Source organism: Bombina bombina, chromosome 4, assembly GCF_027579735.1.
Source record: "Bombina bombina isolate aBomBom1 chromosome 4, aBomBom1.pri, whole genome shotgun sequence".
Lineage (NCBI taxonomy): Eukaryota > Metazoa > Chordata > Amphibia > Anura > Bombinatoridae > Bombina > Bombina bombina.
Genome location: NC_069502.1, coordinates 791,038,988 through 791,056,568, shown reverse-complemented (window position 1 = coordinate 791,056,568; position 17,581 = coordinate 791,038,988). Strand labels below are relative to the sequence as shown.

General features: G+C 39.0%; 1 protein-coding gene across 1 annotated transcript in view; it reads right to left on the bottom strand.

The window, feature by feature from the left end:
- LOC128656978 (gastrula zinc finger protein XlCGF57.1-like) overlaps positions 1–10,229 on the bottom strand; it is a 68,878-nt gene extending 58,649 nt beyond the window's left edge. The window contains exons 1-2 of the mRNA XM_053711187.1: positions 10,086–10,229; positions 7,059–7,210 (exon numbers count right to left, since the gene is read on the bottom strand). Of these exons, the coding sequence (XP_053567162.1) occupies positions 7,059–7,104 (46 nt within the window). The 5' untranslated portion in view covers positions 7,105–7,210; positions 10,086–10,229. The remainder of the gene's footprint in view (positions 1–7,058; positions 7,211–10,085) is intronic.
- Between the last annotated feature and the right edge of the window lie 7,352 nt (positions 10,230–17,581).

Below are 17,581 nucleotides of genomic sequence, written 5' to 3'. Positions count from 1 at the left end.
ACTAATAGTATTACAGCTTATTATTTAATTTACAGTTATTAAAAATTATTTTATATATATATATATATATATATATATATATATATATATATATATATATATGTTACACTGTAAGTTTTGATTGAGGAATAAATACCTCTCACCTTTTTCCCTTAGCTTGCAGGTTGTGAGCGCAACTCTATCCTATTTTTTCTGTTTTATTCCTATATTACATTGTGTATGAGAGAATCACGATCTCACTAAAGTGTGCTATAAGGGATCTACCCACTTGAGTCTAGAAACTGCTTTTCACCATATTACCAGCTCATTCCCACTAGTGTAGGATATGTAAATATTATTTTGCAACAAGTGCTACCAAGCAAACAAAGCACATTTGAAAATAGAATTGAATTTAAAAATGTCTTAAACTTGCATGCTCAATCTGAGTCATGCAAGTTTAATTTTGACTTCCCTATCCCTTTAAGGCCTTTATTCTGGGCTGTGATTTGTTATATTCTAGTATAAAAAATGCAACGTGAACTAAACAAGGGTTAAACTCATGTTGATATCTGCGCTTGTAAACCAGATACATACAAACTTCAGGGAAGCGCTCTGACATTCACTCAGTGTGGTAGACGGCAGACCGCGTAAGGAACACACCCCCTCTTGGCATCACGATGACGTGTACTCCACTGTCAGCTGTACTAGTGCAATGAACGGAGCGTTCCACCACCGCTCCAGCAAATTCAAAAACAACCAACAATCGATGCACCCAGAAAGCAAGCAGTGGACAGTAAAGATCCTTGACACAGGCAGATGAATAAAGGCAGAGTTATAAACCAGAAAGTAAACTACAAGGGAGAGCAGTAAGTAACTGTGTGCACAGCCCCGGCAGACTCTCACGTGTTACTACTCACCGGCAGGGAGGGAGAGCAGTAAGTAACTGTGTGCACAGCCCCGGCAGACTCTCACGTATAACTACTCACCGGCAGGGAAGGAGAGCAGTAAGTAATTGTGTGCACAGCCCCGGCAGACTCACCTATTACTACTCACCGGCAGGGAGGGAGAGCAGTAAGTAACTGTGTGCACAGCCCCGGCAGACTCTCACGTATTACTACTCACCGGCAGGGAGGGAGAGCAGTAAGTAACTGTGTGCACAGCCCCGGCAGACTCTCACGTATAACTACTCACCGGCAGGGAAGGAGAGCAGTAAGTAATTGTGTGCACAGCCCCGGCAGACTCACCTATTACTACTCACCGGCAGGGAGGGAGAGCAGTAAGTAACTGTGTGCACAGCCCCGGCAGACTCTCACGTATTACTACTCACCGGCAGGGAGGGAGAGCAGTAAGTAACTGTGTGCACAGCCCCGGCAGACTCTCACGTATTACTACTCACCGGCAGGGAGGGAGAGCAGTAAGTAACTGTGTGCACAGCCCTGGCAGACTCTCACGTATTACTACTCACCGGCAGGGAGGGAGCAATGTATTGCAGTCTGATGACTATTCATGTCATCTGTCTCATCCGCTTCCTTCACATTTAATAGCCCAGTTCCCGGGGTTTGCTCTAGACCCCCTGTAATTACAGCAGAAAGTTACCTGATAGTACACAGTACAAAATACCGTATAAACTTATAGTGCAGAACAATAAATATCCTTAAGCCTAATAATTTAAATATTAATATGTTTTGTATTAATTGCACTTTTTATTTTTTATTAATTACAGTAACTTAGAGCAATGAGTGATATTGATTCAGTTTCTTATTTAGAAAGGAATTGACACAAATTAATTTTAATAATAAAAAAATCAAAGATAAAAAAATTAAGCATAGGGACAAGCTATGGGTCCAAATAAAGCAGCATTCTGAATATTGTAGCCATATTGTACGTATCTAACACCTTGATCCACCTTAAACCCTTCCCGCTGTTAGGACGTTCCATGCCGTTCTAATTGCGCTGGGCTTTAGCGCCCTTAGGATGGCATAGTACAGTCCAAGTTAGACAAACAGTACTATACCTGGTGCAGGTAATGAGGGGCCACTGCAAACACCTCTAAATATGACAAAAAGAGCAAATGGCCACAGCACCAAATTCAAGAAGAAATTATTTGTTTTATTATTTGCTTAGTAAAAGCATCAAGGCACACAACAGCAACAAATGCAACGTTTCGAGTTATTCACCCTTAATCATGCTAATCATTAGGATGGCATGGAACGTCCTAGCGGTTTGACTATCCAGAAGCCTCTGCAGCTTTCTAAATGGGATCACAGGTCGGCATAGGCACTCCCCCTGACCTGATCTCATCATTGAAATTGCGCGATTGTTTAAAGTTTTAATTATTTATTTACAATCTAAAACTTTGTTCCGATGTAGACAAATGAGTCCAGGCGGGAATGGGTTAACAAATCCTCCTGTTTGGTAAATATATGTTATTAAACAGCAATTATCATACCAATAGCACTCTCAGATGACAGAACCTGCGTTTACCATTCTATACCAGTGTGCTGTGAGGTTTTGCATGAGTGCTATAATAAAGGTTACCAAGCAAACTTAACCCCTTCACTATCTGGACTTTCAGAAAAAAACGTTGCCCAAAATACCTGAGAATTTTGAGCATTTTTGCTATCACTCAATTTAAACAGAAATAGAGCCTTTTTTTTTTTTATTTACCTGTCAAAACAATATATTTTTTTTAAAGTAGACAACCCAAGGTATTGATCTAGGTCCATTTTGGTATATTTTATGCCACCATTTCACCGCCAAATGCAAGCAAATAAAAAAATGTATTAATTTTTTTTAAAAAACTTTGGGTTTCTCACTGAAATTATTTACATACCGCTCGTGCAATCATGGCACAAATGGTTGTAAAAGCTTCTCTGGGATCCCCTTTGTTCACAAATAGCAGACATAAATGGCTTTGCCATTGCATTTTGGTAATTAGAAGGCTGCTAATTGCAGCTGCGCACCACACTTCTATTAATACTGACAGTGAAGGGTTTAAAGGGATAGTAAAAACAAAAAAATTAATTTTATGATTCAGATAGAACATACAATTGTAAACAACTTTCCAATTTACTTCTATTATCAAATTTACTTCATTCTCTTGTTATCCATTGCTGAAGGAACAGCATTCCACTACTGGGAGCTAGCTGAACACATCTATTTAGCCAATCACAAGAGACAAATGTGTGCAGGCACCAATTAGCAGCAGCTTTCACTGGTGTATATATGCATATTCATTTTCAAAACTGAATACTAAGAGAACGAAGCACATTTGAAAATAGAAGTAAATTTAAAAGTGTCTTAAAATGGAATGCTCTGTATGAATCGGGCAAGTTTAATTTTGACTTCCCTATCCCTTTAATTAGGTAGCGTGTAAGGTTAATTTTAGCCTTAGTGTAGAGAAAACCCTCCCAACTGACACTTCCCACCCATGATCCCTCCCAAAGAGCTATCTTCAATCCCTCACTGGTCACCACTATCTTAATGGCAGACAAACTGCCAATTTAACAATGTTAGGCTTTTTTTTCTTGCTTTTTTTCTGCAGGGTAGGATCCCCCCTTACCTTCCAACCTCCCTGATCCCTCCAAAACAGCTCTCTAACTCTACCCCCTCTAACTAGTGCCCGCCATCTTACATACTGGCAGCTGTCTGCCAGTATCTATAAAACACTTTAGTCATTTGGAAAAAAAAAATTAAAAAAATGTTTTCTATTTTCTGTAGTGTAGTGTTCCGCCCACCTCACCCCTCCCGCGATCGTTAGGGACCCCCCAATCCTACCTTTTTTCTGTGTGCAGCTCCTCAAGTCCCCATTCCTCCCTCTTCATTTAGTTATTTATTTTTTTAATGTTGAGCTGAGAGTGTCACCGTCTGTAACAATCTGGCACCTGCCCTTATATGTAACCAGAGTGCGATTGGTGCTCCGGTTCCATATGCGGGCAGATGCCTGGAGATCAGAAACTCCAGCTCTTGTCTGTAACTTAACACCCGAGACTGCTGGAGCTTCCAAAGCTCCGACGTATATATACGTTGCGCGGTACAATAGATAAAGTCCTGCATGACGCATATATATGTCCAACTGGGTGAAGGAAAGGAAAAGCGTTCTGTCTGTTTCATTTTTGTATCTCTGCACGTGTGGTTTGGTATATAAAGAATATAGGGCTAAGCAGACTATACTAATAGAGGTGTCAGCATGCAGTAAAACCCAGGAGGTAAAACCGCTAATAACATTGTATGAAAATTGTTCAAAATGAGTTCCATAAAGGCCTGCCCAGACCTACACAGAACTGGCCAAGTAGGAATATGCGTGCTGTGTACACCAGACTGACAAGCGGGGTATTAGTGAGAGGACGTACCGCTAGGCTCCATCACAGTAAAAGCAGCACTGAAAAGGAAGAAGCTGGCTGCACATACTTCTGCACCCAGCTACACTGAAGAGCTGCACCATATTGTATATAATAAGTTTATGTAACCAGCGGTAACAGAATATTAGCTGCCTCAGTGCCGCACATACTTCTGCCCCCAGCTACACACTGAAGAGCTGCACCATATTGTATATAATAAGTTTATGTAACCAGCAGTAACAGAATATTAGCTGCCTCAGTGCTGCACATACTTCTGCCCCCAGCTACACACTGAAGAGCTGCACCATATTGTATATAATACGTTTATGTAACCAGCGGTAACAGAATATTAGCTGCCTCAGTGCCGCACATACTTCTGCCCCCAGCTACACACTGAAGAGCTGCACCATATTGTATATAATAAGTTTATGTAACCAGCGGTAACAGAATATTAGCTGCCTCAGTGCTGCATACTTCTGCACCCAGCTACACACTGAAGAGCTGCACCATATTGTATATAATAAGTTTATGTAACCAGCGGTAACAGAATATTAGCTGCCTCAGTGCTGCATACTTCTGCACCCAGCTACACTGAAGAGCTGCACCATATTGTATATAATAAGTTTATGTAACCAGCGGTAACAGAATATTAGCTGCCTCAGCGCCGCACATACTTCTGTCCCCAGCTACTCACTGAAGAGCTGCACCATATTGTATATAATAAGTTTATGTAACCAGCGGTAACAGAATATTAGCTGCCTCAGCGCCGCACATACTTCTGTCCCCAGCTACTCACTGAAGAGCTGCACCATATTGTATATAATAAGTTTATGTAACCAGCGGTAACAGAATATTAGCTGCCTCAGCACCGCACATACTTCTGCCCCCAGCTACGCACTGAAGAGCTGCACCATATTTTATATAATAAGTTTATGTAACCAGCAGTAACAGAATATTAGATGCCTCAGTGCTGCACACAATGACGTTGTCTGTAGACGCACACAGCTAGGGTAGAAACGAACAATGCTTCTTATGTTATTACATTTACCTTTTTTCTCTTAGTATCCTTTGTTCAAATTTAGCTCCTTTCCTGAGGAGAAGGTATGTTTGAAGCACTGTACGTATACTACATCAGTATGCTCTCATTAAAGCACTGCTGCCATATAAAAAGCACGCTACTAAGCATACCTCAATTTGCTCTCATATATAGAGCGTGCTCCTGACCCTACCCTACCTCAGTTTGCTCTCATTACAATCACTGCTGCCATATATAGCAGTGCTCAATTATATTTTCCTTCATCAAACACTTCTGCCATAATTAGACGATGCCCCTGAGCCTACCTCAGTACTCTCAAGACTAGCACTGCTGCCAAATATAGCAGTGCTTGATTATATTTTCTTACACCAACACTGCTGCCATTAAAGACCATACATCTGAGCCTACCATAGTATGCGCTAATGAAAGGACTGCTGCAATAGTGTGCTCCTGTGCCTACCCCAGTAGGCTCTCATGACGAACACTGCTGCCCTATACCTGTGCCTACCTCTGTATACTTTCATGACAAGCACTGCTGCCCTATATACCGAGCATGCGCCTGTACTTCCCTCAATATGTTCTCATGACAAACACTGATGGCATTTACAGAGCACGATCCTGTGTCTACCTCAGTATGCTCTCATGACAAGCACTACTGCCATAAATAGAGCACACTCTTGTACCTACCTCAGTATGCTCTGACAAGCAATGCTACTATATAGAGCACGATACTGAGCCTACCTCCGTATGCTCTCATAACAAGTTATGCTGCCATATATAGAGCACACTCCTAAGCCTACCTCATTATGCTCTCACAACAAACACTGCTGACATTTATAGAGCACGTTTCTGATTCTACTTCAGTATGCTCTGATGAAAGGCACTACTGGCACGTAAAGAGTGCGTTCCTGAACCTAATTTTGTAAACTGGGGTTGTACAGTTTAAGCACACTGGAGCAAGTCATTATGCAAAGCAAAGTGCCTAAAAAAACAAACAAATAAAAAAATTTAAGACATTTTGTACATATTAAAATTGGCAACATGAGCAATGGCGGATTGCTAGGTACACTATGCATGGAGCTTACCTATCAACAAGCGCACATTTACGCACAGAGATCAGCAATAGGCATGAGAACATGGTGGCGATCTTGTCATTAAAGGGATAGTAAACTTCAAAATGTTATTTTATGATTCAGACAGAACATACAATTTTAAACAACTTTCCAATTTACTTTTACTATCAGTTTTACTTAATTATCTTGTTATCCATTGCTGAAGGAACGGCACTGCACTACTGGCAGATAGCTGAACACATCTAGTTAGCCAATCACAAGAGACAAATGTGTGCAGGCACCAATTAGCAGCAGCTCCCACTAGTGTAGGATATGTGCATATTCATTTTTTAACAAGGGATACTAAGAGAACGAAGCACATTTGAAAATAGAAGTGAATTTAAAAGTGTCTTAAAATTACATGCTCTATCTGAATCATACAAGTTTAATTTTGACTTTCCTATCCCTTTAACAAAAAGGCTAAAGCAGAATTGTATCTACTGCTTTGTAGTAAGTTCTGCACATCATCCGTATACTACCAACTTATAACCCTTTAAGACGATCAGATCACTGAGGTTTCTGATTGGTTACTGTAAAAATTACCCATTCTGAAGACAAAACCAGGTGACAAGCATGTGACATCCTGCTTACCTCTGTGCGCATCAGGAAGGTCTGAGGTTTGGTTCTTGTCAGACATTGTCTTGTTCAGCACAACTGAATTTGTCAGATATTCTTATAATGTTTCTCCTTAACTGACAAACGCAGTGACGTATATTGTACGTGATCTTCACAGTAACAGGAGCCTAAATACACAGAGAGAGAGAGAGGTCTTGAGTACAGTTCATGGTCATAGGGGCAAATAAATTAACTGTTCTAAGAATGCATAGCTTTTTTTATTGTATGTTTCTCATTACAAATCTTTAACCCTTTAATTTCTGAGCCATTCGACAACATTGTGCTGAAGCGGTCTCCCACCATTTACGCTTATCGTATTTTTACATCAATTCCAGTGTGTTTATTTATTCTGTGAGTTACCCACACAAACTATATGATGTATTTTCAATGGGCCTAGCACTTTTACAAACCAACTTTAGTTTGCATTAAAAGGTATAGGAAACCCCAAAATGTTATTTCATGATATGGATAGAACATACAATTTTAAACAACTTTCCAATTTACTTCTATTATCAAATTTGCTTCTTTCTCTTGTTATCCTTTGCTGAAGGAACTGAATTGAACAACTGGCAGCTGGCTGAAAACATCTAGTTAGCCAATCACAAGAGACAAATGTGTGCACGCACCAATCAGCAACTAGCTCCCACTAATGTATGATATGTGCGTATTCATTTTCAACAAGAGATACCAAGAAAACAAAGCACATTTGAAAATAGAAGTGAATTTAAAAGTGTCTTAAAATTACATGCTCTATCTGAATCATACAAGTTAAGTTTTGACTTTCCTATCCCTTTAATAACAGAGATGGTGAACCTTGCTGAAAACATAAGCCCAAATTGGTGACTACTCTGTAAAGCTAAAAGTAAAGACTGATGTACTGCATGGGGCAGAGGTTGGTGGCTGTACATTTTCAGGATTCAGATACAGCATGTAATTTTAAACAACTTTGCAATTTACTTCCATTAAAAAAAATGTGCACAGTCTTTTATATTTACACTTTTTGAGTCACCAGCTCCTACTGAGCATGTGCAAGAATTCACAGAATATACGTATATGCATTTGTGATTGGCTGATGGCTGTCACATGGTACAGGGGGAGTGGAAATATACATAACTTTGAAATTTGTTATAAAAAAATCTACTACTCATTTGAAATTCAGAGTAAGTGCTATTGTACTGTCTTGTTATCTTGCATTTGTTGTTTATGCAAATCTACTGTGTTTACTGGTCCTTTTAAGGACCAGTAAATACAGTAGATTTCCATAATTAACAAATGCACAATAAAGACAATGCAATAGCACTTAATCTGAAATTAAAATGAGTAGATTTCTTTCTGGCAAATTTCAAAGTTATGTCTTTGTCCACTCTTCCTGTATCATGTGACAGTTATCAGCCAATCACAAATGCATATACGTATATTCTGTGAATTCTTGCACATGTTGGTGACTCAAAAAGTATAAATATAAAAAGACTGTGCACTTTTTGTTAATGGAAGTAAATTATAAAGTTGCATGCTCTGAGTCATAAAAGTTTAATTTTGACTTAGTGTCCCTTTAAAAGGGACAGTATACACCAATTTCCATATGACTGCATCTAATAGACATTACTATAAAGAATAGGATGCACAGATACTGATATAAAAATCCAATATAAAACTGTTTTAAAATTTACTTAGATGCTCTCAGTTTAGCTCTGTTGAAAAGGTAGTTGGAAAGCCCACTGCAAGTGGGAAATAAGACACCCCCCCTCCCCATTCTTTTGCATATGAAAAGACCCATTACACAAACAGGAGCAAGCTGGAGTAGGTATCTGACGGTATTCTCCTAAAACTTTGGGGCTTGGTTAGTTAGGAGTCTGAAAATCGGAGCAATGTTTTTAAAAAAATAAGCAAAACTATTATAAAAAAAAAAAAATTAAAAAAACTTTATGGGCTATAATTTTATAGCCCATAAAGTTTTTTTAATTTTTTTTTTTTTATCTACATCATCTACAAAAAATGTATGCAAATAAAAAAATGAGTGTATAATGTCCCTTTAAGTTTTATGTAATTGATAATGTATTTGTTCATACACATTGTCACCAATATCTGTTACATCTCCAGTATCTAACTCACCTACATAGCCCCCTCCCTAGCACCACATATACAGAAATTTAAAAGACAGTCTACTAGGAAAATTGTATTCTTTTTAAAAAGAAATATAATCCCTTTATGACATATTAATATACTTTTGACCTCTGTGATTACGTTGTGTCTAAGCCTCTGCATAATGACTCTTATCTCAGTGATTTGTACAACTTTGCATTTTAGCAGATTAGTGCTGTATCATGCATAACTCCACAGGGGTGAGAACAATTTCATCTATATGGCCAACATAAACTAGCATTGTCTAGCTGTAAAATGCTAATAAAATGCACTGAGATAAGAGGCGGCCTGCTGGGATTAGAAACAGGCAGAAATTTAAAGATTTAGAAGTTATAAAGTATATTAATATAACAATGTTGGTTGTGCAAAGCTGGAGAATGGATAGTAAGGCTTCATATATGTTTCTAAACAATAACTTTTTCAAGTAGACTATCCCTTTAACGCACATCTCAATGATCTAAATACAAAGAACAAAATACATTGTTTATAGGCCTTATATGAAGCTATGAAACATATAGAAAAGTGGAATTGCACTTCCCATCCCTCAACTTGCTGCACATTATCACACACACTGCATAAACACATAAAGTTACACACATTCAAATACACCTATATTCAAACATACATTAAATACATGCAGTTACCTACACACATTACAGTTACATACACATACTCACAATTTCAGTAATATGCACACTACACACATAATGTTATACTCACACATTACATAAATGCACTTACATAAACACATTACAGAGTTGTGCATACAGGCACAATCATATTACACACATAGAGCTAGACATTCATACATACACATTATACAGTGGCAAACATGTATTACACTCATATAGTTAAACACACCTCAGTATACGACTGATTTAGTCACGACCTCTGGTTAGTTACGAAGCGGAGAGCGAGCATATTCTAACAGGAAAGAGACAACGTGGAAAAGTACTATAAATCCCGGTATGCCCTGCAAAAACGTCACTAACACTGGGACACGGAAATATTAAGATTCCAAAACTACGATTCCCAGCATGCATCTAATAAAAGCATGGGGGGGAAGCAGACAATTCCCAGCGTGCGTTGCACCGTGATTTCTAGCAGGAATCAAACGGAAGCAGAACCTAAGATTGTTCCCGGCATGCATTGCAGCGGAAGTTTAGCCAATCATAAAGTATACCATATGGGATCTGCGAAAATGCGTTACGCACGGTAAAAGAGGCGGGGTCACAAGTTTGATTGACGTTTCGTGCAGTAATCTTGTGTGTTGTGCTTCTTGCGCCCTCTAGTGGTTATTTAGAGCTAGAGCTGATTAATGTTGTCAAACGTCGTCTTTGTCATTTAGATATAAGTAAATTTGTTGTAAAATCATCATTATATGGTATCTGTCTATGCAAAATAGTGTTACAGACAGCCCCTCCCGATAATTTTTTACCCTTATTTACCCACGGTCTTACATATATTTCACTCTATATCTGAGATACCTTTTTATACCAGCAGCTGAATGGGTTATTTACAAGTTCAGGTTTTGTAAACTCTGACTGTATTAATTATCGATTAATGCCACACCCCATTCTGATACACATATTATGGCATATACATTGATTCTAACAATGTTGATGCATTCTTCAAGAATTTAGTGTGTGAAGATATCTGATCTAAACTTAAACAAATATGACTAAAGGCATAACATATCAAATTTCCTTGTTTTATTATAATCACCAAAATTAAATTATTTAGGTATAATTTTACCTCTATCCTAGATCAGGTTAAAACCTATTGTATACTTTGTTGTTACAAATGAGTGCACTAAAGTTGTCTCTACATAAATGGCCATGTAATATTAATTATATAGGTAGCACACCTAGATTTTTAATTTAATGCATTCTGTGGCTCAACATAAAATACTGAATCCTAGGAGTGATACAGTTTAGATAGCTTGGATGTAGTATATCACAGTTACTGCTCATGCCTTCCTACAATGAGATGGAAGAGGCCTGTCTCTTCAAAGCCATGTGACAACCAATATGACCATAACAACCGTATTGCTAGAATTGGGTGTCCTCCTGCTGGTTATCACATTTATGTTCCCAGTACAGATTTTATCTTATTAATATTTATGTTTACACAAGTCCTCTTATTTTATATAGTTTACAGATTTTACCCTTTTTTAAGCTCATTGCTTAGTGATACAAGTGACAACTGGTAAACCCTTTGTAATTAAATGGACACTGTAACGGAAGCTTCCATTACTTTTGTACTTGGAGAGGAATGCAGGCCAGCCTCCTCCCCACCGACCATGGAACTTGAGGGGATACTATTATTTGGGAGGCGGGTGTCCAGGGTACATTTGGAGTACCTGGATTCAGGTTTACCCCGTTTCCATGAATTCCCAGAGACTCTGAGAACTGAAGGGGCATAAAGATTCCTGTGTTTTGTTGGAGCATAAGGTGACAGCCCAATCCAGCATTGTCTGCTGCAACCCCCCCCCCCCCCTAGACTCAGAATGTTTGAGCTGATTGAAACCTCCTGCTCTAATGCAGGGACCCCCTGTTGTTATCTAGTCTAGGTGTGAAGTGTCTTTCTGTTATTGTGTGAGTCATGCATTGTCCTTTTGTAAGTCAGGATGTGATTAGAATCTTGTTTAACTATCCATTGTCTGATGTTTGTCTCATTGTATAATATCTGTTTCTATTGATTATGTGGTAACAACCCTCCTTTGTTGGAAATGTATAAAAGCTGTGTTTTCTGTGCAATAAAGCAGTTCCTATTTTGACCCTCAAGCATTCAGTCTCGGCTAATGTTCTTGGGGGTAGCTATATTAACGTGCAGCGACTGTTATTCTAATAGCGGCGGTATCCAGTGGAGGTTCATGGGTTGGCGTTTGGTGGGAGGAAGCTGACTTTAGCGGGTATACTCAGTCTGGGGCACCGAGACCCGCTACAATTGGCTGGCAGCGGTGGGATCTGCTTCCTCCTTACAGAGCAGTTCCAAACTACCAGTGGGAACTCGATGGAAATGGAGGCTGAATTCCAGTGGAGATTGCAGGCAGCGCTGGCCTAGTTTGATGGCCCTGTCTTGGCAGAGGGCAAACTGGCCTGAAAGGATATGGTTCGACGGAAACTCTGGAACGAGGCTCTCCAGTTCGAACAGGACTACCAGGGGAAGTCCCTTCCTAATCGTACAGACCTGCACAGCGGCACGCTTCTGGGATCCTTTGCTCGATTAGGAGATAATCTTCTATAAGGAAGGGAAGAGAGGGTAAGGGAAACATATCCCAAAGTAAAAAATGTATAGGCAGCTGCTGCTCTTCCCAGTGTGTCTGCAAACGCACAGAAATTAAGATAAAAAATCCAAAGTTTGAGGAAAAAGTGCGCTCGACGCCAATATCCTTAATAAATCAAAGTCTTTATTAGATCATGTACATACATGTAAAAACATATTAGGATAAAAACGGTCAGAACATAGAAAAATGTGCAAAAAACAGGTAGTTGAACAGGTGCAGACAGCAAACGTTTCGTGCAAATGTGAACTTGGTCACTGCTTGTCTGTGCACCTGTTCATGTCCTATTTAAATCAAATGTTCTTAAAGAGATACAACCCTCATAAATTTGCAACCTGTAATTTGTTTATATTTCATAGAGCTTTCAACATTAACCTATGTTCTAAGCTGGAATATGTGTATCTTAATGTTTTAATTCCATTATGTAATTTAATATTATTGAACACTTCTTTTCTTTCAATTTTTATGTGTATATTAAATGCACTTGGAAACCATATAGTTACATATGCTTAAAACATAATGAATTGAAGAACCTTTATATAGAACAATAATAATGTATATGAATAGGTATTCAAATGTTTCTTATGGATAACTAAACTATTGCTGGGCTTGTTTACATATTATAAGCTATTTGGCAAATAGGTCTAAATCTCTCCTCATATTAAGACCCATTGGATGTGTGGTTTGTAAATTAAACATCCAAAGAATTTCTCTTTTAGCAAGAGTAATTTCTCTGTTTCCCCCTCTTCTCCAGTGGGGAATACAATCTATACCCTGAACCATTAGAGCTGATGTATCAGAATTATGTAATGTTTTGAAGTGTCTAGCCACTGGGGTGTATAGAGCGCAAGTGCTCCAAAAATCTCTCCTTTAAGGGCCTCTTTGTTTTCCCTGTATATTGCTTGAAACAAATTTTTGGAAGGAGACTGATATCCACAGGAACTATAAATTGCTAAAGTACTATACTCCACACAGTTTCAGTGCAAACTAACGAAAAAGCTCAATGCCAAAATAACTGAAAAGGGGATTGACCCCAACAACAATATTAACTAAGTAAGTGCATTAAAGAGCTCAAGTAAGCACCGGTCTGTGTGGATATTGGAACAATGTCCAACAAGTAACAAAATTAATAGGCTGCTAAATAAACGGATATCGTCCCCTGTTAATGCCTGATGCGCATTTCGCCGTTGTACCGGCTTCCTTTGAGGAACAGACCGGTGAGCCTCCAGCAGAAGAGATGGCCACAGGGCAGAGCACCCCTGACCTCTGCCCAGCACCTGCAGCAGCTTCAGGAAGCCAGGGAGAGGAGGTAGCCGACCTCTCTCCACAGCAGCAGAGTCAGTTCCAGGGAGAGGAGGTAGCTGACCTCTCTCCCCAGCGGCAGAGCGGTTTCCAGGGAGAGGATGTAGCCGACCTCTCCCCACAGCAGGAGAGTCAGTTCCAGGGAGAGGAGGTAGCCAACCTCTCTCCACAGCGGCAGAGCCAGTTCCAGGGAGAGGAGGTAGCCAACCTCTCTTCCCAGTGGCAGAGCCATTTCCAGGGAGAGGAGGTAGCCAAACTTTCTCCCCAACTGCAGAGCCAGTTCCAGGAAGAGGAGGTAGCTGACCTATCAACCCAGCAAAAGAGCAGTTTCCAGGGAGAGGAGGTAGCCGACCTCTCTCCACAGTGGCAGAGCCAGTTCCAGGGAGAGGAGGTAGCCGACCTCTCTCCCCAGTGGCAGAACAAGTTCCAGGGAGAGGAGGTAGCTGACCTCTCTCCACAGCGGCAGAGCCAATTCCAAGGAGAGGAATCGTCCCCTGTTTGAGGAAGCCGGTACAACGGCGAAATGCGCATCAGGCATTAACAGGGGTCGATATCCGTTTATTTAGCAGCCTATTAATTTTGTTACTTGTTGGACATTGTTCCAATATCCACACAGACCGGTGCTTACTTGAGCTCTTTAATGCACTTACTTAGTTAATATTGTTTTTGGGGTCAATCCCCTTTTCAGTTAATATTTTGGCATTGAGCTTTTTCGTTAGTTTGCACTGAAACTGTGTGGAGTATAGCACTTTAGCAATTTATAGTTCCTGTGTCTACTTCCAAACATTTTTATTCTAAGTTTTAAAGACACCACACACACCTTATACATTTTATTATATATATTAATCTATCTTAATAAATGTTATGTTTTATATTTAACCTGACCTAGACGATTCTTCCTACCACCTTCTATATGACCCTTCACTACAAGAGTGCTAGTATACTGTCGCTTTTCTCCTTATTTTCTCTATTACATTACTTGACAGTTAGCACCCCCCTATCTCATTTTATTGAATATGTGGAACCATATTTAGATCTGGTTATCAGATCAGGATTTCATTCCAATATTAGTTGTTTATTAGTAAGGGCTCTCATCAATTAGCTTTATCCCATTTATAATACTCTCTTTAACTTGAAACAAATTTTGCATGTGATGAGATAAATTACGTGTGTAGTTGCACAATTTATATAATAATTTATTTTATAGTTTTTATTGGTGACTGTAGACACAAAATCCTCTCCCTCACATACAAAATCGCATGTTTTACATATTTGTCGCCTGCATTTATAAAAACCTCTCTTTTGTTTTAGCCAGCATTTTATCTTACTCGGTTTAAGATCAGAAGGTGACAAGAAATTGGCAAGAGTTTTACCTTTTCTAGATATAAATTGACAGCCACTTTGCATGATATCTTTCAAGATAGGATCAGAATAAAGGATTGGTATTGATTCCTTTATAATCTTGCATATTTTGTTATATTCAAGACTATATGTGGTAATAAATTTATTTTTTTGACTATCCTGTTTGCCTTTTCGTTTATTTTTATATTTGAGAAGATCCTGTCTTTTAGTGTTATCAACACTCAACTTCGCTTCTGTTAATACCTTTTCTGTATAGCCCCTATCTAGTAGTCTTTTTGTAACTCTTATCGATTGGTGCTGATATTCAGTTTCTGTTGTACAATTTATTTTTATTCTGGTGTATTCTCCTTTCGGTATGCCCCTGACTACATGTCTAGGATGACATGAATTGTATTTCCCGCTGTGGGTTTTCTGTATACAGTAGTATCCACAGTAGAATTATCATTGATGATCAGAGTTACATCTAAAAAGTTAATTTGCCTGTCATTGTGTTCACTTGTGAATACTAAGCCACAATTATTGTTGTTTAAACATTGGCAAAAATTAATCGCTTCATCCTCACTTCTATCAAATATAAATAACAGATCATCAATGTATCTGTAAAATTGAACAATACTCTCTCTGTATGGATTTCTATCTCCATAGACGTGGGACAACTCCCACCAACCCATGAAAAGGTTGCCGTAAGATGGGGAAAACTTTGCCCCCATAGCTGTCCCACGTCTTTGGAGATAGAAATTGTTCTGAAACATGTAAAAATTATGACTCAAAAGATATTGTATTGCCCTCAGAAGAAAAATCTTAGTAGCAGATAAAAAAATCACTATGATGCTCCAAAAAGTGTTCAATAGCTACAATACCTCTTTCATGTTCTATAGTTGTATAGAGTGAGGAAACGTCTGCCGTAATGAATCTGTATGTTGGTTTCCACTGTATATCCTGAATTTTATTTAAAAGAGCCGTAGTATCCTGTACATAGCTTGGAAGTTCACTGACAAAGGGCTGTAAAAAGGAATCAATTAATTCTGACATGGGCTCATTAAGAGAGTCAATGCCCTCTATAATGGACTTTCCTGGGGGAAATTTGGAATTTTTCCCTTCCTACTCCAGAGCAGCAATACTGGCTCCAGATTGATCTAAGAATGCCGTTCCTGGGAAAGCAGCCCCGGGAGGAATGGATGGCCAAATTGGACGGGTTGGTTCAGACAGAGATGGAGGTGGATGAAGGGTACCGGGCACTGCAGTGGTATGCGGCCCAGGTGTGTCTGGAGATGGAGACGGATGGTCCTACAGAGGGCAATGACTACAGTGGCCCAGGATTGCTATTTGAAAGTTTCACACAGGACCCCCACTGCGGGAGTACAGCAGACTGGCATCAGGAGGACATACTGGAACACAGAGAGCTGAGTCTGAACCTTACAAAAGTACCCAGGCTGAGGGACGATCTTGATTACCTAGCTGCGCACGAGTGGGAGCTACAAAAGGCATATAAGAGGCTGTTAGATCTCATTCAGCATCATGCCTCAGAGCCTGCAGAGGGCTATGGTGCAGCAATCAAGGAGTTATTGGACTTTTCCTCAGTGGTATGGCAACCGGTAATGAGTTACCATGAGCTGCTAGACCATGATCCGCAGCCTGGCCCTGAGCTTGCCACACCAGTAGAAGCGGTTGCAACAGGGCAGGGCACCAATAGCCTCTGTTCAGCACCTGTGATATCTCTGGAGTCCCAGGGAGAGGAGGTAGTCGATTTCTCTACACAGGCACAGGCTCCAGAGATTGATAAATTTTTTTTTTTTTAATTCTTTATTTTATTCCAACAAAGCAAGATAATTATAAGTGCAAAAAAAGAAATAGGTTTAACAATTTGTTAAATGGCACAAGAAAATAAATAAAAAGCTTGTTATACATGTCATATCATATCATTTTACTAGATTCTTGTACTAACATTTTCAAACTTAACGGTAGTACAACCAAAATTTATTATTAATGTTAAGATTAATTTTGATTTTTAACCTCGTTATATGCTTTGTTGTTTTTTTCTTAATTAATAAAAAAAGAACAAGAGAAAGATATTACTTAGATTTTTACCAGTTTGTTTTGTATTATAATATATTGGACCTGTGGCTGAAGAGGAAAAAAAAAAAAAAAAAAAAAATTACCATAAATTTAAAAGAACAATTTCAGTATTCCGAAATGGGTATATTATCTTATCTATTTCACCCGTAGGGAGCGATTTAATAAATTTTGACCATTTTTGAAAAAATCTATTTATTTCAGATTCTATATTTAGATCTGTTGCTAGTTGCTCAACCAAGCATTGTTTTTTGAGATAATTCTTAAGTTCTACTATTGATGGTATTGTGCTATTCTTCCATTCTTTAAATATCAGATTTCTGGATGCGAGGAT